The sequence below is a fragment of the Carcharhinus amblyrhynchos genome, chromosome 2, assembly GCF_965287045.1.
Source record: "Carcharhinus amblyrhynchos chromosome 2, sCarAmb.v2.hapA, whole genome shotgun sequence".
Taxonomy (NCBI): Eukaryota; Metazoa; Chordata; class Chondrichthyes; order Carcharhiniformes; family Carcharhinidae; genus Carcharhinus; species Carcharhinus amblyrhynchos.
Genome location: NC_137325.1, coordinates 83,025,507 through 83,049,689, shown reverse-complemented (window position 1 = coordinate 83,049,689; position 24,183 = coordinate 83,025,507). Strand labels below are relative to the sequence as shown.

At 39.5% G+C, this 24,183-nt stretch overlaps 1 protein-coding gene across 1 annotated transcript in view; it reads left to right on the top strand.

Moving 5' to 3' along the window:
• Positions 1–24,183, top strand: part of galnt12 (UDP-N-acetyl-alpha-D-galactosamine:polypeptide N-acetylgalactosaminyltransferase 12) — a 60,982-nt gene that overhangs the window by 22,719 nt on the left and 14,080 nt on the right. The window contains exons 2-5 of the mRNA XM_080208082.1: positions 3,793–3,962; positions 8,696–8,885; positions 16,025–16,210; positions 19,282–19,399. Of these exons, the coding sequence (XP_080064208.1) occupies positions 3,793–3,962; positions 8,696–8,885; positions 16,025–16,210; positions 19,282–19,399 (664 nt within the window). The remainder of the gene's footprint in view (positions 1–3,792; positions 3,963–8,695; positions 8,886–16,024; positions 16,211–19,281; positions 19,400–24,183) is intronic.

The following is a 24,183-nucleotide window of genomic DNA, read 5'->3' as shown; positions in this document are numbered from 1 at the left end:
GCTTGGTTTCCTTATTAACCTATGGTGTAATTTTCAGTGATTGGTGTATTTGTATTCCAAGATTCCTTTGTTCCTCTATTCCATCTAGATGCAGCTTTCAAGTAATAAATAATATCCCTATACACTCTGCCAACAAGAGTATAGGCCATTTAGTCCCTTGAGCTTGTTCCATCGTTCACTGAGATCAATGCTGATCAACAACCTAATAACTCCATGCATTTGTTTTTGCTTTCATTGCTTAATACTTTTGATTTGCAAAAACATATCAGTTTCAGAACTAGAATCATCAATGGGTTTGGCGTCAGTTGTCATTGTGGACAAGAGTTCCTAACTTCTGTGTAGAGGTGTTTCCTCATTTCACTCTTGGAATGTTTGGCTTTAATGTTAGGACTATTGGGAGTGCTCCCCCTTGCCTGAGACTCCCCAACCAGCAGATATAGTTTCTTTATCAACTCTACTACTTTGCTGCTGTTCTTGTTTATGTATAAATATGTTGAAATAGTATACAAGAGTCTTCTTAAAAAAAACTGCAAGAAAGTGCTTTCAAAGAGTTGGCTCAGGCATGATGGACATGATGGCTTTTCGTCTTGTAGCAGTCCATTGAAAATTGGAAGCTGTATGATCCTAGCAAGTCAAAAGGATATGATTTTGTCCAATTACATAGCAAGGTATATTCCCACAATTTGAGTTAAATGCTGCAGCAATTTCAGCTTGTAATATAAGGTCAGTAATTTATTTCTGCTTAAAACGCAAGCTTTTTTTTCATGTGTGGAAAAGCAACAAGTTGATTGTGAGGGGATAAAGAAACAATCAAATTTTAATCCTCCCCTGCTCCCACTGCCTCATTTGAGAAAAAATGACCAACAAATGGCATTTGACCTTGCAGGTTTCTGAGCGATGGAGCCTAATTTTTTTGCACAATGGAGAAAACTGGATGCAGTTCAGATTTTATCATAGACAAACCTGCCAAGCTCAGATAATCCAGAAACATTGCCAAGAACTGACCTGAATATGTATTTAGCAACTGGATTGTTCATTTGCCAAAGAGAAAGGTGTGACCTATGATGTCTTGTTTGGAAACTGAGTGGTGTTGTTGAGGCATTTGCCATGTCATCCTATTCCAGCTTTTATTAGTCTTACTTGATCTCCTTTAGCATTGATCATTTATAACATCTTATCAAGATGACAAAGCAGTAGAATGTCACTAAGTGCAATTTTATTTTCATCAGTGTGGAGTGTAAGCATTCTTTTCAAAGTTCTAGTGTTTACTTTTGTGTAAATTGATTTAACCAGCTTAACTGTGCACAGGACTTCATATATTGCTTTAAAGCCCGGAACCTACCTCATCTTGGAAAGTTGTTTCAAGTGCTATGTGAGTGAGGGCAGTTAGAAATAGTGTGTGTGGCAATGTGGATGGAAAAGAAATTTGGGAAGAGTGCTGGAGTTGAAGTGGAATTTTGGGATGTGGAAATTTAGAGGCAGCTGTTCCTTGAGCCTTTCAATAGCAGTAGGTGGTTTTGATATCTGGATGTGTGATGGGGGATTGATGTGCATGACAGTTGGAGAGCCTTGATTATGGCACCAGTGGGATGCTTATGAATGGGCTATGCAATTTTCTTGGTGTGAGAAAACTGGGAGGGTTCTTCTAGGAGATTGGAATATCAGGGCTGGAAAATGGTGGCACTGAGTAACAAGTATTGTGACGTAGTACAGCTGTCGGTAATGGATCAAACTTTTTTAAAACCAATGAACGACCCTCTTGAGCACCAATACAACTTCCTTGAATGAATCCTTATTGTATTGTCAGTCTATGAATGTGTACATTTCCTATCTAGTAATAGTGGAGTTCTGAGGTTGCAACATTGGACGTTCCTGTCTAGAAATACTGTCAAGGATTTCTGAGCATGTGGGGAGAGGAACATTGAGCGGTAGGAGATTGGAGTGAGTGTAGGATCCAGCATTGTTGGAGCTGGGTTTCAATACTATTTAGAGGTCAGAGCAATTTTATGGGAATTGTCTTGGAATTATTTCAATTAAACCATTTATAGAGTTAGAGGAGAAAAGAACAAAATGTGATTTTCAAATAAGGCTAGAAATGACCAGAGATCTCACTACCACCTGTCTCCACAGTTCAAGTAACTCCCAGATAGATAAGGAAGATTTTCATATTCTTAAAAATCCTCTTTTAAAGAACTGAGTGGCTAAAACAGATGAGGATAAATCCAGGCTGTGCTATAGAGATTATTGTGTAGTTAGGACCATGAAAATGTAATTTGTGATATGCAACCATTTAAAATCAAATAATATAGACTGACATCCTGAAGTTTAAAAGCTTCAGCCTCTTCAAGGATAATAATGCAGGAATTCTTTCTCAACTTATTTTGTTGTTGCTTGGATATCATTTTATTAGGATAAATAACTAATTGAGATAATGATCAGTATGTTGCAATTGCATTCATGGCAAAACTGTCAATTCTGTGAAACTGACAGCAACCTCTGGTGTTTCCCAGTTAAATGCAGTAAACTGGACATTATTGTCAGTGATTCCCTGCTCTTCCCAAGGATGGGCTGCTGAAGGTGGAAATCAGTTAGAAGTCAATGAACATGAATTTCCATTTTTATATTATTCTCACTGTCAAAATTTATCAATTAGCTGCTCCTTGTTAACAATGTAATAAGTCCTAACCACTGCTGAATAACCTTTCCAGCCCCAAGAAACAAATTTTATATGCGTGGAATACTAAATTTCTCCATTCCGTAATAATAAAACCTTAGAATTTTAATTTTTCAAGTTTAATATTTACATTTTTCCTTAATCACATATATTTTCCTTTTTGTAATATTATATAATGTCAATGATAAGACTTATTGTTACTTGCAGTTTTGCTATCCATGTGAATTTTTCAATGTGATTGGCTGCTCAGCGTATTTGGTGATATCACAGTTGTTGGATGCTGACGAAGCTCTATAGCTAGTGACAAAACTGAGTTAACCATTGGGAAAGATAAATTTCACACCATAGATCTCGCTGCATCTTAGTTTTGTTGGATGCCAGCAGTGAGTGCAAAATCCGGCCTGCTAAATTTGTACAGAGTAGAATTAAACTTGAAACCCCTTTGGTCTGTTTGGCTCAATCATATATGGGATAAAATTACTTTAGATTTTCTGTGGTTATGTTGCTGGGTTTATAAATAAGATGCCTAGACTAACTTTGAGATTGAGTTCTAATCCCATCATGGCAGTTTAGGGATCTGAATTCAGTTTATACATCGGTGATTTGGAAATTAAGTAAAAATGACTAAGGAAGGGATAACGGCACTCACAATAATCAATTTCTTTAAATTACCTTTTAAGACAAATGAAGTACAATTATTTAATGATTGCACATTTTTAATATTTATTTGAGCCAAGAAACTCTCAAAGAAGTTGAATGTATTTCACGTTTCCACTTGCAAAAGGGAGGATGGTGATAATAGATATAGTGCCTCAAATCCAGCTACCAGCTACCTGAAAACTGGATTTTTTTCCTAGTGTTCTGAATGGTTTAGCGACCCTTGATCCCATTCGGTCCAGCTTTGTTTCCCTCCATTTGACGCGCGCCCCCTCCACCATAAAGAAAATCAGCAGGTTCTGAAATCCGGCATGCACTTGGTCTTAAGGTTGCTGATTTGAGGTACTCTATCTGTAGTTTGGGATGTCTGCCTTCAAAATGTTCATAAATTCATTAATTTAAGTGCAGCAAATGCCCAACTTATGCAGTATGTTGCAATAATATTGTTTTTATATCTTCAGGTGTAAAGAGAAGAAGTACAATTATCAAAACCTTCCAACCACTTCTGTGGTAATAGCATTTTATAATGAGGCCTGGTCAACACTCCTGCGGACAGTGCACAGCGTTCTTGATACTTCACCTGATATTCTATTGAAAGAGCTGATCATAGTGGATGATTACAGTGATCGAGGTAGATAAAGTCTTGCCAAGTACATCATTTACCATGCCTTTTTGAAGCAAATGCATGTCCATATACACAAATTTGAATTCTACTTGTAAAGCAACTCATTAAAGATTTTATTTGAGTTATGTGCTCAGTCTTAGCTGAAACACTGAATGGAATTTTTGAGTTCTCTTTTACTCCCTATATCATTTAGTCTCAAAATGTAATTCAAAGGTCAAGTAGCAGTTGTCCAAGTGATATTATCAGATGTGATGTTCTTTGCAGTCATTTTATTTGTCCAGTTGCAAATATTCCTGCTGAAAATGAAATGCTGCAGTTTCTCTGGCTCTATTGCGTCTAAGCAGAAATTATTCTTTGTAAATATTTGTGCAGCTCCACCAAACTTGCTTTGCTTCCAGACACTGCACTCGGACCTTCCAAGGCTTCTAGCGGCAAATCTTTTTTCTTTCTCGTAGCCCTTGATATCTTGGTGAGTCCTACACTCTTTTAAACCTCTCTGACTGCATCTGAAGTCTAAATGTGGTTGTGTAATTGCATACGATCTTCTGTTTAATCAGGTCCTTCTAAGCTTCTGCTTTATCTTTTATAGTTGGCCAACCTAGAATCTTTTAAAATTCTGCGGCCATGGCTTATGTTCAAGAAGCAGCTATACCACATCTTCAGATCTCTGAAAAAGGGGCTGTTGTTATTGCAAATTCTGTGTCTTATGGTAGCCTTGGTATTTTGCTGCTGGTGAATTGTTCTTTAGAATGTCGTGGTTAGGACACAGGTTAAAATTAATTTGCAAAGGAATTTTCAAATGCATGTTTGAAAATTGGTGTGAAAGAAAGCAGATTAGTGGTCCAATTTAAAAAGATTGCATAAATAAGTAGAACAAGACTTTCCTCTTTATTTAAATACCAGTGCCATACTGCCTTTACTCTTACTTCTAAATGTTGTTAGTGAGCTGAAGTAGAGTACTTCATGGAGGTTTTAGATGTTTTAAAATAGAAGAATTTAGGAGAATCTATATGCTAGTATGTAACTTTAAGTTTCTATTTGAATGGATATTTTTAAAATAGTATACTGACAAGGTAGCTTTTTTGTGTTCTATGAAATTTCAAATTTAATGCTCCCAAGACTTGAATTGCTTTGATGTGAACTTGTTTGGTTGAATGTTTGCATATTCTGTTGATTTCAGGTCTGTATTGCCTGGAGTTTTAAGCAATTGCGAAAGAAACCCGTGTTTGGAGGACAGAATAATATACAAAATGCTTTGACTGCAAATAACTGCTTTTTATGATGCATAAGTGCTAATCTAACATAACTGGATTAAACCGAACCATTGATGTTTTATGCTGCAGTGGTACATTTTACTCAAAAAAATGCATGTTTCATAGGTTATTTCCTTTGTAAATGTTTCAGAATATATCTGTATAAAATAATACGGTTTACATTTTTACTATTGTATACCACAAGCTGACATTTTTACAAATCATTTATCATAACTTTACAACATTGACATATTTTAGATGGCTTTATGCTATATGAAATGAGCGTGGCATAAGGTAATCATAACATTGAAAAAGTTTACTGGAAAATATTACTCAAAGGATCTAATTAGTGAAATACCCATTTATCTTACGATTCTTTGGTAAAACGTTAATGCTGTTAAAACTTCAGGTATTTCAAGTTCACATTTTATTTAATATGCCCAAATACTTATTTTGATAACTGCTTGGATTATTGCTTTTCTTCTTTGGATTTGTTTTAAAGAAAAATTACAGCAGTGATTTCCTCACTAGTCAGCATCTATGAATGTGTTCCAGTCAACGTGCAACTGACTTTATCATTTGCCGCTTTAAAGATTTTGATCTGTTCTTAAAATTTCTGTAGCTATTCATTCGTATTTTCTTTTGGGATGAAATTGAACAGGGCCTAAGGTTCAGGAGTATCTGAATCCACAAATCCCCAATGGATAAGCAAATGCCACTGAAGCTTTGCAACAATTACAACGCTTACTTTTAAATTGGAGGGTTTTAGAAGTTATGTCATCTAAATACTTCCAAATCTTGAAAAGCTGTTTCCTTGAGTTCTTCCTCAACTGATTTGTAACCTAGTGGTAGTTGTGTGGTTTTGTTTTTCATCTATCTTCAGAGAGGTACTTCATGAGGAAACAGATCCAATGATCTGTGAATAGGCTGCTCAAATTTTTCATTACAAATTTCCCCCTGGTGCTGCAAAGCTCTTTGAGATGTTGTTCACAATAGGTTTGCTGAGCACCGTTACTAAGTATTTCTGCTGTTGGAAAGATTTCATGTTCAGGTTGGCATGACAAGGCACATTAAATTCCAAATTTTGCATGCTCTTTCACCCCTCTATATCCTTATTATTTTCAAGCTTAAATTGTTAAACATGATGAGTTTAAGTCAGCAGTAAATAAGTTGTTTAGTGACTGCTGATCTGGTGTACATGATGTGTTCTGAAACTTCATTTGCTAAGTCTGCATTTGGTAGTTTTAACATCAGCTTGTACAAAATACGTGAACTTACAATGTGTAATATTCTCTATTCTAAGCCAATCATTTCATATCTTGCATTTATAATGTAGTAAAACTTCTCACAGAGCTTCACTAAAGTTATACTTGTAACTGGACTACATAATGATACACGCTTGGTCAAAAAGAGAGATTATAGTGATTGATTAAAGGAGGACAGAGAAGTTTAGAGAGGATATTATCTGAATTTTGTTTTTAAAATCTTTTGGGTTGCAAGATAGATAACTTTACACAATGATGACAAAATGGTTATCTTCAGTTTTCCGTGTTGTTGAAAAATGCTAGTTGGACTAAATCTTGCCAGTAAGAAATCTCTCAAGCTTTTGGTGTGCTGCTCCTTCATCAAGTGAGTGGATGTTAGTTCACAAACACGGCATATATAGGCAAAGACACAATTAATTGCAAGCCAGGCAGGAGTGTTCCCTTGCAGTCGGGGAGCACTTCAGCAGTCAAAGACATTCAACCTCCGATCTTCGGGTAAGCATTCTCCAAGGAGGCCTTCAAGTCACACTACAATGCAGAATTGCCAAGCAGAAACTGATAGCTGAGTTCAGCATGCATGAGAACGACCTCAACCAAGATCTTACGTTCATGTCACACCTTGTAACCCCCACCATACTGCCTGGGTTTGCAAAATCCTACCAGCTGTCCTGGCTTGAGACAATTCACACCTCTTTAACCTGTGATTATCCCTCTCTCCACGCACACTGTTTGTACCTGTAAAGGTGCGCATTCCAACCATTCTTCACATTCCACGTTGCATTTGTGTCTTTGCCTACATATGCCATGTTTGTGAAGTAATCTCCACTCACCTGATGGAGCAATGCTCCGCAAATTCGCGATTCCAAATAAATCTGTTGGACTTTAACCTGGTGTTGTGAGACTTATTACTGTGCCCACCCCAGTTCAACGCCGGCATCTCCACCTCATAAATCTTGCCAATAATAAGAAACTGTTTCAATGGGCAGGGTACTTCAAAAGCTGTGCAAGGAGATGTAATTTTTTTAAAATGCCATTAAACCAGCTGACATAGTCAACCGGCTGATGGACAATCAAGTATGGGAATGTAAATTTTAATGACACTTGAATGTGAATTAACATTAGCATTTAAAAGGGGAAATGGGGAAAAAAAATCAGACACTATATCTTATCTTGATGGTGAAGGAAGTTTCAAGCTTCATTGCATTAATATGAAAAGCCTGAACATTGAAGTAACTTGAACATGACTAATGACCTTTGGTAAGAAGGGGAGAACAAAATGTAGCTTCAGCTCCTACAAGGCCATGTCCTTGTTCTCATATTTGATACGTAAGTTGGTTATGTGAGCAAGTAACTTATTTTTGGAAATTAGTGTTTCATTTTTCTAGCTTTACACTGGGATTTCTCAAGAATTGCAGTGGTCTCCTAATTTGCACCCTTCAGAAACTTAACCTATTCTCTTTTCTCCTCCATGGTTTCCTGGGTTCTAATACCTTGAATCTGTTCAAATCCCTGCATGGCATTGATCAATATTACTCCTATATGCTTCTCCAGTCTGGTGTAAATAATCCTCAATCTCCTGTTCCTTCCTTCTGTTCCACCATTGGCAATCTCAACAAAGCATTCTGAGTTAACCTTGCGAAACACCCTCACCCCTTTCCGCTGCTTTTGAAATCTCACCTCTGCAGTTTGCATGCAAGTTTGACATCCACCACTCTCATTGTAATTACTTGGACAAACGTTAAAATATATGAATATAAGCAGTTGTTGCAACAACTGTGGTTAGTTGAAATACCATGAATGCACAAAGAGTAATGACAGTAGACTGGGCCATACAGAAAAATTCCAAAGTGTTCTTCTGTTGTAAATAATGACACTAAGTAATATTCTTTTAATCTCATTGTCCTTTGACAATATTTTTCCTCATTTTTTTTGTCTTCTGTGTATAAATTGTTTCCAATATACATTATTGCATAAGTAAAATTGAATTTTTCTTTCCTATGAATCTTGTGAAAGAAAGATTGCCTCCCACACACAGACCTTGTTGAATGAGATTTTAAAGCTGTAACTGAGGACAATAACTGAAAAAAGTATTCAGAACTGTTGTGTGTATTGCTGCAGTGAGTCTGGTATAGTGAAGTGCACTATTACAAATTCTGCAGAAAAGTTGAACTAAAGTAGAAGCCCATCTGTCTAACCTTTTTATTTATTTTTGTTTTAACAGAACACCTGAAGAAGCCTTTAGAAGACTATGTAGCTGACCTTCGCAAAGTGCGGTTGATCCGCGCACGAAAGAGAGAAGGCTTAGTTCGTGCACGATTGCTTGGTGCATCTCTAGCAACAGGTGATGTCTTGACCTTCTTGGACTGTCATTGTGAGTGCCATATAGGTTGGCTGGAACCATTATTGGAAAGGTAGATTGAATTCTCAATTCTGGTATATCCCCACTTTTAGTTCACATTGCTGTCGGGTGTCAATTAAGTAGAATTTACAGCACAGACAAACCATTTGGCCCATGCTGGCATTTTATGCTCCACTTGAACCTCCTCACATCTTTTGCCATCCAATTCTATCACCATAATTCTCTACTTGTTTCATCTTCATGCTTATCTGGCTTCACCTTAATTGCATTCATACTGTTTGGTTCAAATGCTCCCCTAGAAGTGAGTTCAAGATTCTTACCACTCTCTGGGCGGAGAAGTTACCTCTGAATCCCAATTTGATTTATTTCAGGGGTGGCAATGTGGCACAGTGGTTAGCACTGCTGCCTCACAGCGCCAGGGACTCCCGGCTTGGGTCACTGTGTGGAGTCTGAATGTTCTTCCTGTGTCTGCTTGGGTTTCCTCTGGGTCCTCCAGCTTCCTCCCACAATCCAACTGGGTAGGTCCATTGGCCATTCTAAATCCTCCCTTGGTGTACCTGAATAGATGCCGGAATGTGGTAACTGCAGGATTTTCACATTAACTTCACCGCAGTGCTAGTATAAGCCCACTTGTGACATTAATAAATAAACTTTAAAACTTTACCTTATATTGATGACCCATGTGTAAAGATGCTCTGAACTGGATTTTCATCGAGGATCAGGTGAGTACAGAGCTGGATGGGTGGACTGGTAATTTCAGCACTCTTAGTGGCATGCTTGTTTCCTAATGTGGTTCAGCTTCCCAGCGATTTTGGTGCAGGAGACTGGTCTTGTGCGGCAGCAACTGACTTGAAAGTGATGATCCATCAGTTTAACAAGCCAGTCAAAACACAGAAAGGAATTGGGGAATATATGAAGTTTTAAATTTTATTTTTGTTAGTGTCACAAATAGGTTTACATTAATACTTCAATTTATTGTGAAAATCCCCTACTCACCATACTCTGATGCTTGTTTAGGTACACTGAGGGAGAATTTAGCATGGCCAATGCACCAAACCAGCACATCTTTTGGACTGTGGGAGGAAACCGGAGCACTTGGAGGAAACCCATGCATACACAGGGAGAATGTGCAGACTCCACATAGATAGTGACCCCCAAGCTGGGAACTGATTCCAGGTACTTGGCACTGTGAGGCAACAGTGCTAACCACTATCTCACCATGCTGCCCTTAAAAGGTCATAACTACAATAAATTTCATATTTCATTATGTAGTAGGTTTAATATAATGAATGTCCCAAAATGCTTCACGTTATAATGCAAAATTAATCCACATGAGATGTTGGATCAAATGACCAAAAGCTTGATGAAATAGGTAGGTTATAAGGAGTCTCTTCATGAAAGAGAGCAAAGTGGGGAGAGGATGTTCCAGAGTTTTTGACCGAGGCAATTGAAGGCACAACAACAAAAGTAAGACAATTAACATTGGGGATGCACAAAGGGCCAGAATTAGGTGAATGCAGATATCTTCAACAGTTGTGAGTCTGGGAAAGGTTGCAGAGATATGGAGGGACTTGAAAACAAGAATGAGAATTTAAAAAATCATGATGTTGCTTACCTGCAGCTAATATGGGCCAGCAGGCACGGGCGATGGGGGAAGTGTGACTTGCTTCGACTTAAGATTGCAGTACTGTTTTTCCACATTAAGTATGTCCATGAAGAGGTGGCAGCATTTTTGCCAGTTTGAGTTTGAGGAGATGAGTTTAATTAAAAGTAGTGCATAAATGCGGAAGGATCAGAGTGCTCTTCTTTTTAATGCCACATAATGGTCTGTGGTCATTGAGAGTTTAGAGGTCAGTTTGATCTGTTAGCATTGGAACAACTGGAGGCAATTTAACCCCCAGTGGGGCAGTGCAGAGGTCCAAGCAAACTTTTTTAGTCATTCATTGAATGTGCCCAATATTTATTATGCATCCCTAATTGCCTGTGAAAAGGTGGTGCATTCCTGAACTGCTACAGTTTGTGTGATGTAGGTACCCCAACAGTGCTGTTAGGGAGGAAATTCAGGGTGGTCTGTGGTTTGGAAGGGAACTTCCAGGTGATGGTGTTCCCCTTGTCCTTCTAGATGGTAGTGGCTGTATGTTTGGAAGGTGCTGACTGAAGAGCCTTGGTAAATTCTTGCAGTGCGCCTTCTAGATGAGCCTTGTCCAAGCTTTTTACTTAGGTAGCCACATTTCCATTTTTTTCTCACTCAAGGGATTGATGAGCAAATTTTGGAAAGATCAGGTTTGGCACAACATTAAGCATGAACTTCAAAATGAAGGTACCATATGAAGAAAATAACATGTTGAAACATGAAACAATGTTAAATCAATAAATTGATAATTAAAGAGGAATAATGAATAAAGATCACTTTGTGTGTGAGAGGGACATAGACTGTCTGTCTGTCTGCCTGCCTCCCTCCACAGCCAGGATTTTGACCTAGAGACAGTGAAGGAGTAGTAATATAGCCAGAATGATGTGTGGCTTGGAGGGAAGCTCGCAAGCGGTGGTGTTTGCATGCATTTGCTGTCCATGTCCTCCTAAGTGGTAGAGATCATAAGTTTGGAATGTACTGTCGAACAAGGCTCGATTAGTTGCTGCAGTGCATCTTGCAGTTGTTGTACACTGCAGCCACTGTGTGTCAGTGGTGGAGGGAGTGAATGTTTGTGGATGGAGTGCCAATCAAGCGGGCTGCTCTGTCTTGAATGATGTCCAGCTTCCTCCGTCTTGTTGGAGCTGGACTCCTCCAGGCAATTGAAGAATATTCCATCGTACTCCTAACTTGTGCCTTGTAAATAATGGATAGACTTTGGGGAGTCAGAAGATGAGTTACTTGCTGCGTCAGTCCTAGCCGCTAACCTGCTCTGTAGTCGCACTGCTTATTTGGCTAGCTCAGTTCAGTGGTAAGCACCCCAGGATGTTAGTCAGGGATGCAACAATGGTAAAACCATTAATTGTATGCGGAATGGTTAGATAGTCTCTTGGTGGAAATGGTCATTGCCTAGCACTTGTGTGGCATGAATGTTACTTGCCACTTGTCAGCCCAAGCCTGGATAATGTCCCGGCCTTGCTGCATTTGTACGTGGACGGCTTCAGTATTTGAGGAGTTGTGAATGGTGTTGAATATTGATGGCCAACATCTCCATTTCTGACCTTCTGATGGAAGGAAAGTCATTGATTAAGCAGCTGAAGATGGCTGGAACTAATATACTGTCCCGAGGAATTACTGGATGTTCTGGAATTAAGGTAAATGAACTCCTTTGTCCATGGTTGAAGCAAGGCTGTAGTGCAATACAGTGCATCTACTGCCATAAGGCATCCCTAGACATGGGGCTGACCTGCTTCAAATTGGAGACAAATGGCAATGAGGGGTAAGTGCTGTAACAGCAAATACGTCCTGTTGATAATTGGGTGTGCCAAGAAGAAGTATAAGGGACAAGGAGGCCACGAAGCTGACACACTCTCCATAGCATATGTCACCAAGGAGTGAACTTTCTGGTCATGAAGAAGTACTGGTGCTGTTGGGAGGATGCATCTAGCAAGACAAATGGTGGCAGAATTATGTCGTTGTGGCAAGGCAGCTCACTCTCTTTACCAGTTGCATGGGTCTTTTCAAGAGGTGATAGCAGACTTGACTGGCATCTTGCAAGCGATTAAACATCGCGGTATAAGCAGATAATGGATGTCCTGTTAGCGAGGATATTGAATTTGAACAACACTAGTCCCAGTACTGATCCCTGTGGGAGCCCCACTTCTTAGCTTCTGCCTTGCTGAGTAGCTATCTTTTATCTTTACTTTTGACTTCCTGTTTTGCATCCATATCTATTCTATTCCTATTTAGTTTAATGTTCATTGATAACTTCATAGTTCATCTTTACCTTCCTAGTTTGTTAACTTATCTCCAAGTCTCTTGCTGTGCACCCACTGCCTCTGGCTATCCATAGTTCATTTAAGTCTCCTTCATTATCCTCAATTTTTCTGTTATATCCTCCTATTCATACACTGTCCGGCATTTAGTTTGTTCTTGTTTTCTAATTGAATAATTTTTCTTGGGATCTGTTGGAAACTTTTAAATGTTTCCCATTGCTGTTTTTTCATTTATTTCCTAACATTATGATTCTACTTTTCTAGCACCCATCTCAGCCTTCAAAACTAGATTTGCTCCAATTTAAACTGTCATGTTTGTTATTGTCCATGATTATCCAGAATTGTATTATGTTATGGTCTCTGTTGCCTAGAAGTTCCCCTCCTAATACTTCTCTTTCCTAGCAAATCCTGAACTGTTTGGTGACTTGCATACTGGATTAGAAAATAATCTTTGCAAAATCAAAGAATTTTTACAACACGGTTTGAGGCCATTCAGCCCTTCATTCTTCACCGGCTCTCTGAATGAACAATTCACTTGAGTGCTTACTTTCCACCTTCACCCCATAACCCTGCACATTTTTCCTTTTCTAATTTAGTCTAATTCCCTTTGATTTGATTGAACCTGCTTCTACCATGTTCTCGGGCAGTGCATTCTAAATCCTAACCACTTGCTGTGTGGAAAAAGTTTTTTTTTCTCATGTCACTATTGCTTATTTTGCCAAATATTTTAAATCTATGGCCTTTCGTTCTGAAACCTTTCACAAGTGGGAACAGTTTCTCCATATCTAGTCTGCCTGACCCTTCATAATTTTCAGTACCTCGATCAAATTCCCTTTCAGTCTTTTCTGAAGTTAAATAGCCCACATTTCTCTAATTAATCTTCATAAGTAAAGAAACATTCCCATGAATGTTTTCTGTACTCCTCCCAATGCCTTCACATCATTCTTGAAGTGTGCTGACCAGAACTGGGTGTGGTACTCAGCTGAGGCCAAACTTTTCAAGTTATACAAGTTCACCTTAACCTCTTTGCTCTTGTACTCGATGTCCCCTGTAAATAAAGCCTTGGATACTCTGTGCTCTTGACCTGTCCTGCCACCTTCAATGTCTCTTGCACTTATACAATTAGACTCCTCTGCTTCTGCATGCCCTTATTTTGTATTGTCTCTCCATATTCTTCTGAGCAAAGTGGTACTTGTAGGAATTACATTTTCTTATTTCTTTGGATTAATTAATTTTGGTGTTGTTGGAATCCCCTGTGATGAATTGTCTTTTTTTGCTTATTTTCCTAAGTTGCTTGCATGTTTTTTCCTTTTGAATTTCTCTTCCAAATTCATCATAGAATCATTAAATCCTACAGTGCAGAAGGAGGCCATTTGGACCATTTGAGTCTGCACTGATTACAATTACACCCAGGCCCTATCCCCATAACCTCCATACATTTACCCTAACTAGGCCCCATGGACACTAAGGGGCAATTTAGCATGCCCAATCCACCTAACTCTCAAAGAACAACACAGCACGGGAAACAGGCCCCTCGGCCCAACAAGCCCGCACCGCCATTTTAACATTGAGTGCCCTCCTCTACCCATGACCTTTGTCTACTCCTATTGGGGAAGATTGAGGGAAGACTAATTTAGGGACAATTTCTTATACCAGTCAGCCTAAGAGCACATTTTTTGGGATGTGGGAGGAAACCGGAGCACCCGGAGAAAACCCATGCAATCATGGGGAGAACGTGCAAACTCCCACAGACACCGGCCCAAATCCATGTATCTGCACAGCAAACAGTGATAGTCACTGAGCTGTCATGTTGCCCGTCAGATGGTCCAGTTTAAGCGTACACTACGACATGAAGCACTAAGCAACTCTCAAAGCACCATCCCAAGAGCAGCCATCGCACGACCCACCGCGTGTATGCCTCTTGTTGGTCAACAAGGTGGACCGAATCACCTGTGAAGTAGAAGACATCAATAAACATGCAAAACTTAGACAGACATTTACGGAATCCCCAGAAGTGCAGAAATAAAGCAAGTGAGCGACAATATATTTTGGAAGGTCCATAGGAATCAATTGATTCCCAGGGACGTCCCAAAGCTCTTGATCTTTATTTAGAAAAGTCTCCTGTATCCCTTCATCCCTAGTCTGCTCACGTGCCTGTCTAAGTAAGCCTTAAACAACCCCAGCGTGCCTGCCTCCACCACCCTACTCTCATATATCTTTGGACTATGGGACGAAACCAGAGCACTGGTGGAAACCCACAGAGACACAGGGAGAATATACAAACTCCACACAGACAGTGACCCAAGCCGGGCATCGATCCTGGGTCCCTGGCGCTGTGAGACAGCAGTGCTAACCGTTGTGCCACCCTTCAGTGGTCTTTAGATTACACTCATGAATGTGATCCCATTTCATTAATTTCTATCCACGTGGATTCTATTTCTGTCTTACTGATGTGTTGATTTTTTTCTGTTGCTGTTATGTCATTTCTAATAAATACAGTTACTCCACCTCCCTGTTTTTTCCCTCTTATCGTTTCTAAAAATGTTATGACCTGCAATGTTTAATTCCCTGACCAGATATTTCTGGAGTCATGTTTCTGTAATCTCTACTGTACTTGATTCCTTCCAATATATTCCTGTCTCCAGTTCCCTCGTTTCATTGGGACACAGTGTATTGCTGGCTTTTCTTGCACTCTCTTTTCCTCCAACACACCAGGAATCTACAACCTGCATGAGGATATATTATGCAAGCTTGTTTTAAAAAAAGTATGTTGACATAATAAAACTCTAGTAGAATGTTGCTAAAGAATGACCCTTCGGTAAAGTGAGGTCTGCTACTCTAATAAACTATTGATTAGTCAGTGCTGTTTCTTTCAGTAACAAGAGAACTTGTTGCTAGAGAACTTTCAATTAAACAGCTTCATGAATATTATGTTGTTATATAGTGGAATTTGAGAGTCTTCATTTCCTTGCGTTATATTTGAAACAATCTGTTAAACTTCTTGAAGTCACAGTTTTTTCCCAATTCAATAGATCACAGTTGACAATGGTTGATTGCTTACACAATGTTTGCCACGAGATGGTGTTTGAGGGGTTTCATTTCGTGCTGCTGTAATATTCCCTCCCCAGTAATCAACTATTTATTAAATGTGAAGCGCAGGTAAGTAAAATGCAGTATTATTTGACAGGATTTCAGCTCAAAGCAAGAACTTATACAATGATTGGAAATTTGGGGGGCATTTTTGTGGTTTGTGCTGGTGCTTGATTTTGAGTTTTCTTCTGACAGAATCCAGGAGGAAGAAACTGCTGTGGTATGCCCTGTTATTGATGTAATTGACTGGAATACATTTGAGTTCCTGGGAAATTCTGGAGAGCCACAGATTGGTGGGTTTGATTGGAGACTGGTTTTTACTTGGCATGTAATACCTGAACATGAACGAAAACGAAGGCGATCCCCAATTGATGTTATTAGGTGAGTTACAGTTCACGGCTTCATTTGGTTAATTGCGAGATGAATACAATAGTGTTAACAATTCTAATAGTTCACCTAAAGTTAAATGCATAATAGCCACGCCCCTAGCCAAACTGTTCCAGTGCAGCTACAATAATGACATCTACCCAGCAATGTGGAAAATTCCCAAAATAAGTGACCATTATGTTGGATAATCTCTAATTTAAAAAAAACTAATATATATCCTGGCTTTTCTGGCATCTATTTATTGATAGAACACTGATCAACATTGGCTATTCAGGGATTGCAAAACCGAGGCCAATGGTACTTGCAAGATTGCTTCTTTCCTTTCAAAACTCAAGTTGTGATGCAAATGTGGATGAGTGTTGAACCCCAAGGCTGAGGTGAAAGTGAGTGTCCTTGACATCAAGATAGTATTTGATTGAGGCACCAAGGAGCCCTCCAAGCCACTCACTGGCCTGACTTGGAAATATACTACAGTACTTTTCCTGTTGCTGGATCAAAATCCTGAAACCCGCCCCCCCAAACATCACTGTGGGTGTACCTACACCATATGTATTACAGCAGTTCATAGAGGCAGCTCACCACCACCCCCTTGCGGACAATTGTGGATGGGCAACACATATTGGCGGAGCCAGCGAAGCCTACTTCCCATCAAAAGCATGACCCTAAAAACAAATTGATTAGAAATCATTGTGCTTGGTCCTTTTAGAATCAGCTTTCTAGAAACAGTGCATTGGACACAAAACAGAATCTAGCTAGTTTGTTCAAACTGTAATGATAACAGATGTACTTACAGATTGATCCTCATGGATGCAGGGATTACAACAACCTTGGAGAATTTGCTTTGAATATTCACGGAGAAAAGCCTGACTCAGATTTTTTTTTTGAAGCATATAAACTTTTGTAATTCTTTTTCTTGATTTTTTTTTGTTGTCACTGGTTCCAGTTCAATAGTTGTTTTAGTATTTCCTTTTCTTCGAATTTGGTTTATTTATAGAAAGAGCTGAAATTTGGAAACTATTCAATTATGTTTTAAATAATTCAGGAATATGTAGATTAACAGAAAACAGATTATGCATTTTAATGTATATATGGAGATCAAATCTACATGAAGTTTATATTTGCAATTCTGGCACTGTATCATACATTATAAGCTATTAAAACATTCCAGTAAATATCTGAATTTTATGCCGCAATAGTGAAAATATAACGTTTTACGCGTGCCAATTCAGTGACCATTACAAGCACGACATCAAAAAAACAAATTAAGTTGCCATTATGTTGGCTGTTCTCCAATTTAAAAAACCTATTTAATCCTGGCTTTTCTATTTATTGATGTAAAACTGGTCAACATTGACTGTTCAGCGAGTGCAATACTGAGGCCAGTAGTAGTTGCAAGATTGCTTATTTCCTTTTAATACTCGAGCTGAGATGCACTCCCTATTGCTGTACTGTGCTTGTTATACTTTAATATATTCAATATTGCATTTTCTTCAGCATATTTTTGGAAAGGAAATGCGTGGAAAACTTCCTTTTTAAATAAAACAAACAGGCCTTCAGCCCTAATAGACAAAACTACAATTTCTGTATTATGTATACTAATGCATAGTGAATGCTACAAGCAATAAAACAGTTTAGGGATTCAGAGATTCTGTTTTGTAGAAGCAGACTTTTTAAATGGCTTGTATTTGCTGGGAGATTATGCTGCTGCAATTAACTTCTACCTTTTTGCTTAAAATGTTGAATGTTTAATTCTTCTCCACATTGAACTCTTGTTACTTTGAAATCATGGCTGGAATGTTGTCAGGATTCTCCGGTGATGCAGGCAATGTACCCCTACCTGTGGGTTTCCCGTCGGCATGGGGTGACACCAGTGGGAATTCCCACTCATACCGGTGGAACCAGAGAATCTCACCACTAGCAAATGATGCACCACCACCCCGCTGACGGGAAACACGCAGCTGGGAGGCTGGAGAATCCCCCCATATTACTATGCTTTTCATGCATCTTCTTCTTTGCAGCCAAAGGTCATTACAACTTACCTTTTGCCTTTGTATTCAGTGATTTTCTAGTCTGAGTAACATATTCAATCTCACTATCTTCTCTGATCTTACGTGGAACTTTCATACCTACTGTTGATGGTCCCCATTTCAACTTTTCTCCTGTGTACGCCATCAGAATTTTTCATAATTTTATCATCCCTGAACGTTCATTTTTGAGGAGGAAAGAAACTCAGCCTGTTCTTCCTTTGCTAATGAGTATAACATTGTTGCTCTGGTGTCATCCTTTTGTAAATAATTTTTATACCTCTCCAAGTGTGGAGAGATATAACTTTGGAATTGGTTTTCTTTTGATGTGACCTTCGTGAACTATGTCATAACCTTCAATGATTTGTGTATTTGATCTTCCAGATCCCTCTATTCCTTCATGACATTTAGACTCGTACTTTCCAAGTAATATGTGACCTTATTTTTTTCCTCAAAATGTAATACTTTACTCCTTGTTGGAATTCATTCGTTCTATGTTTATTTGTATCATTATGTAATCCTGTAGTCCTCCTTGGTATCTTGAACACAAATTTCAAAATTGTTTTTGATTTCAAAGTCTAAATAGTCAATATAAGTTGGAAACAACAATGGTCCCAGCACTGATCTGTGTGAAGACATCATGTTTTTGCCATCTGCCACTTTGAACAGCCACCACCTACCTGCTATGTCTGCTTTCTGTATTGTCAGCTAGCTGTTAATTCTGCTATTTTTTTCCCTGTTATAGGTTTCTTCATTGTATGATACCTTTCCTATATGTGCTTCTATGTTAACGTTGTGTTTGTCTAATAGAAACTATGTGACATAAAGCATTCATCTTAGATGGTTAATTTTATGGAAATATTCAAATGTTAGCTTATTAGCATTGCCAATTCTTTGAGGATTATACTATAGACTACCTTAACTGATAAATGAAAACATTGGTTAAAATTGTAATTTTTACTAATTTGATCATGTATTTTACTGATCAGAATCCAGTCCAAAAGTTATTTTTAAACAATTGAAGTAGCTCTATCTCAACAGATCTCCCACCATGGCTGGAGGACTGTTCGCGGTCAGTAAGAAGTACTTTGAGTATCTGGGCACGTATGACACAGGGATGGAGGTCTGGGGAGGAGAGAACTTGGAATTTTCTTTCAGAGTAAGAACTGTAATTTGTATTTAAATTACAACTGTAGAATTTTAAATGGAAAAATAATTCCTTTGGTGACACAAATCCCACCATGGTAGATGCTGTGTAAGGGGAATTTCTCAAGGTAGTCCTCCTGGGAGTCTTGTATTCAGCCGATCACAGCAAACCTAAACACTTGCAAAAGACAGAATGCAGCAAAATATGTTTTATTTAACCAAAATGTATTGGGAGAGAGATGATCAGAGGATCCTAGTGCCTCTCTGACGTTACATCACATGAGCACTACATTTCTTCTCTCCCCCATCCTCCCACCTGTCATGCAAACTCGATGATCCAATACTTCAGCCAATGATATTCTACCCTCTAGCAGAATTAGGAATTCATTGGTCAACTGAACCCATAATCTCTTTCCCCTGTTGCCTCGTAACTTTACTCACGCAAATTCGGTAGGTTCCAGGGTCACTCCTAACACCTACAATACTGAGAGCAATAAGGGAATCATCTTCCCTGTCTGTTTTATTGCTGTCTTGTCAATAGAGGCTACATTACAGCTATTCATAATAGCTAGAAGCTGAATCTTTCTATTCATTTCAAAAACCTTGGTACTACAGCTGCCTAGTCTGCCTTTGATAATCGAGTATACTACTCTAAACTTTGTTCTAAAAGAATGTGGTCTGTCTGCTTAACCCAGTTTCCCATTATGCCAAGGGGTAAACTACTCGGCCACAACTTAGAATACAATGCAAATACAGTTTAAGTCTATAATGCTCGTTTAAAAATGATTATATATGTGCGTATACAGACAATAGCTTTGTAGCATATAAATGAGGCACATTATATCTTCAATATATAAGACTCACTGTAGTCGCTAATCTACTTTGACTAGTTTTAGAAAATGGATTTCCATATCATCTGCTATGTGCTGGAATTTTAATTGATAAAACACCTGGAATTAAAAGTCTAATGATGACAATGAAACCATTGTTGGAACAACCAATCTTGTTCACTGGTGTCTTTTAGGGAAGGAAACCTGTTGTTTCTTATCTGCTGTGGCCTACCTGTGACTCCAGATCCACAGCAACGTGGTTGATTCTTAAAATGCCCTTTGAAATGACTTAGACAGCCATCTGCTACAAAGAAAACAAAAGGGAATGAAATTGGACAGACTATGACTGCTAGACTGGGACTGCAGCAGGTAATGAGGGAAGAACATATTTGACCTCATCCTCTCAACCTGCCTGGTGCAGTTTTATCTGTGCATGACGGTATCAATAAGAATGACCACAATCCTTGTGAAGGTGAAGTCCTGTCTTCACATTGAGGACACCCTCCATGTTGTGTAGCACTACTACTGTGCTAAATGGGATGGACTTCAAACAGATCTAGCAACACGAGACTGGGCAGCCACGAGATACTGTGGGCCAACAGCAGCAGCAGAATTGTACTCAACCACAATCTAAGTGGCATATCTCCCCCACTTTACCGCTATCATCAAGCCAGGGGATCAACCCTGGTTCAATGAAGAGTGCAGGAAGGCATGCCAGGAACAGCATCAGGCATATCTAAAAATTAAGTGTCAACCCAGTGAAGTTACAACACAGGACTACGTGCATGCCAAACAGCATAAGCAGCAAGTAATAGATAGAGCTAAGCAATTCCATAACTATCAGATCAGATCTAAGCTCTGCAGTTCTGCCACATCTGAATGGGGGTGGACAATTAAAGAACTCACTGGAGGAAGAGATTCCGATTACAATGGGATCTTGATTAATTGAACCAGTGGGCTGATGAATGGCAGATGGAGTTTAATTTAGATAAATCCACATTGTAGAGTTGATTGTGTATATCTGGCACAGGTGGAATGTCTAAATCAACTAAATGCAGGTCACTAGATAATGGATGACTAATAGCTGGGGAGAGACATGATGGAGAATTAGCAATATTTGGTTGCGCTTGTTCTAATTCCACCAGAAGCTCAGAAAAGGTCATGCATTTTGGTAGATGAATCAAGGCAGGACTTGCTCATTAATGGTAAGCACTGGGGAGAGTTGCAGAACAGAGATCTAGGAGTACATGTTCAAAGCTCCTTGAAAGTGGAGTCACAGGTGGACAGAGTGGTGAAGAAGGCATTTGGCATGCTTGGTTTCATAGGTTAGAACATTGAATACAGGAGTTGGGACATGTTGTTGAAATTGTACAAGGTATCAGTAAGGCCACAGTTGGAATACTGTGTACAGTTCTAGTCACCCTATTATAGAAAGAGTGCAGAAGAGATTTACTAGGGTGCCAGTGGGACTTGATGGTTTGAGTTATAAGAAGAGGGTGGATAGACCGGGACTTTTTTTCTCTGGAATGTAGAAGGCTGAGGGGTGATCTTATAGACGTCTATAAAATAATGAGGGGCACAGATCAGCTAGATAGTCAATATCTCAATAAAGGTAAAGGAGCCTAAAACTAGGGGGCATAGGTTTAAGGTGAGAGGGGACAGAAGTATCCGGAGGAGCAATTTTTCAGAGGGTGGTGAGTGTCTGGAACAAGCTGCCAGAGGTAGTAGAGGCAGGTACAATTTTGTCTTTTAAAAAGCATTTAGACAGTTACGTGGTTAAGATAGGTATAGAGGGAAATGGGCCAAATGCGGGCAATTGGGATTAGTTTAGGGGTTTAAAAAAAAGGGCAGCATGGACAAGTTGGGCCAAAGGGCCTGTCTCCATGCTGTAAACCTCTATGACTCTATGATTCAGATATTCCTGTCTTCAATGATGGAGGACCCCAGTACGTCAGTGTGAAAAATAAGGCTAAAATATTCAGCCAGATATGCTGAATGGATGACCCATCTTGGCCTCCTCCAGAGGTCCTCAGCATCATAGATTTCAGTTATCAGTGAATTCGATTCATGCTGTGTGATACCAAAAATGGCAGAAGGCACTGGATACTGCAAATGCTATGGGCGCTGACAGTACTTCAGAAATAATACTGAAGACCTGCACTCCAGAACTCGTCATGCCCCGAGACAAACTGTTCCAGTACAGCTGCAACAGTGCCATCTAATTATACAGCAATGTGGAAAATTGCCCTGATGTGTCGTAGTGGACAAGAAACAGAATAAATCCAACTTGGCCAATTACCGCTCCATCGGTCTACTCTTGATTATCAGTAAAACGATGGAAGGGATCATCAGCAGTGCTATCAAGTGGCATTTACTCAGGAATAGCTTACTGTTGCTCGTTTTCGGTTCTGCCAGGGTCACTCAGCTTCTGACCGTATTACAGCTTTGATTAAAACATGGACAGAAGACCTGAATTCCAGAGATTGGCAGTGACTGCCCTTGACACCAAGAAAATATTTGACCAAACATGGCATCAAGGAGTCCTAGCAAAATAAGTCAGTGGAAATGCGGGGTGGGGGGAGAGGAGGGAGGAGGGAACCTGCCCACATCGGTTGAAGCCATGCCTGACATAAAGGAAGGTTGTTGCATTGTTGCAACATCTCAGCTCCAGAACATTGTTGCAGAAGTACCTCAGGGTTATGTCCTTGGCGCAACTGTCTTCTGCTGCTTCATCAATGACCTCCTTTTAATCATAAGGTCAGAAGGTATGTTTACTGCTGATCAGCACCAGTCACAGTTCTTCAAATGCTGAAGGAGTCCACATCCCAATATAGCAAGACCTAGACAATGTCCAGGCTTGGGCTGACAAGTGCCAAGTAATATTAGTTCCACATAAATGCCAAGCAGTGACCATCTCCAACAAGAAAGTGTCTAATCATCGCTGAATCCAGGAGGTTAGCATTCATCAGCAACTGAACAGGAGTAGCCATATAAATGCATGGCTACAAGAGCAGGTCAAGCACCAGGAATCCTGTGGCAAGTAGCTCGCATCATGACTCATAGAATCATAGAGGTTTACAGCATGAAAACAGGCCCTTTGTCCATGTCCCCCTTTAGCCCCTAAGCTAGTCCCAATTGCCCATAATTGCCTCATATCACTCTATACCCATCTTACCCATGTACTCCCCAAAGCCTGCCTACCACCTACAAGGCACAAATCAGAAGTGTGTCGGAATGCTTTTCACTTACCTGGATGAGTGGAGCTCCAACAACACTCGATAAGCTCGACACCATTGAGAACAAAGCAGCCTACTTGATTGCTGGCCCTTCTACAAACATTCAATCCCTACTCCACTAAGGAACAGTAGCAGCAGTCTACCATCTGCACGATGCACTGCAGAAACTCAGTAACGTTCCTTAAGCAGTGCTTTTCAAACCCAGAACCACTACCATCAAAAGGGACAAGGGCAGTAGATACCTAGGAACACCATCACGTGGTGGTTCTCCAAATCACTCGACATCCTGACCTGGGAATATGTTGCTGTTCCTTCACTGTCACTTAGTCAAAATTCTGGAATTTGCTCCCGCGCAGCACTGTTACATCTACATTTTGGACTGCAGCAGTTCCAGAAGGCAGCTCACCACCACCCTCTGAAGCGCAACTAAGGATGGGCAATAAACATTGGCCTAACCAGTGACCCCGCCTTCCCGTTAATAAATTTTAAAAATTTGAGAAAATATTAGATGGTTTTGGGTCAATCTGTCCTGCTTAAGCTACTGCTTTAGGGTTGTGACATGTATTTAAGCTTCTCTTTGTTCATTCCAACTCCCACTGTACTGCAATGTGGTGGTTGTGGATATGAGAAAGTACATTTCAAGACTGTCAGTTCATTTCATTTCTCTGACAAACTGGTGATTTAATTATCTTGCCTCACTTTCTCTGATTTAAAGGGAATAAAGTTAATGT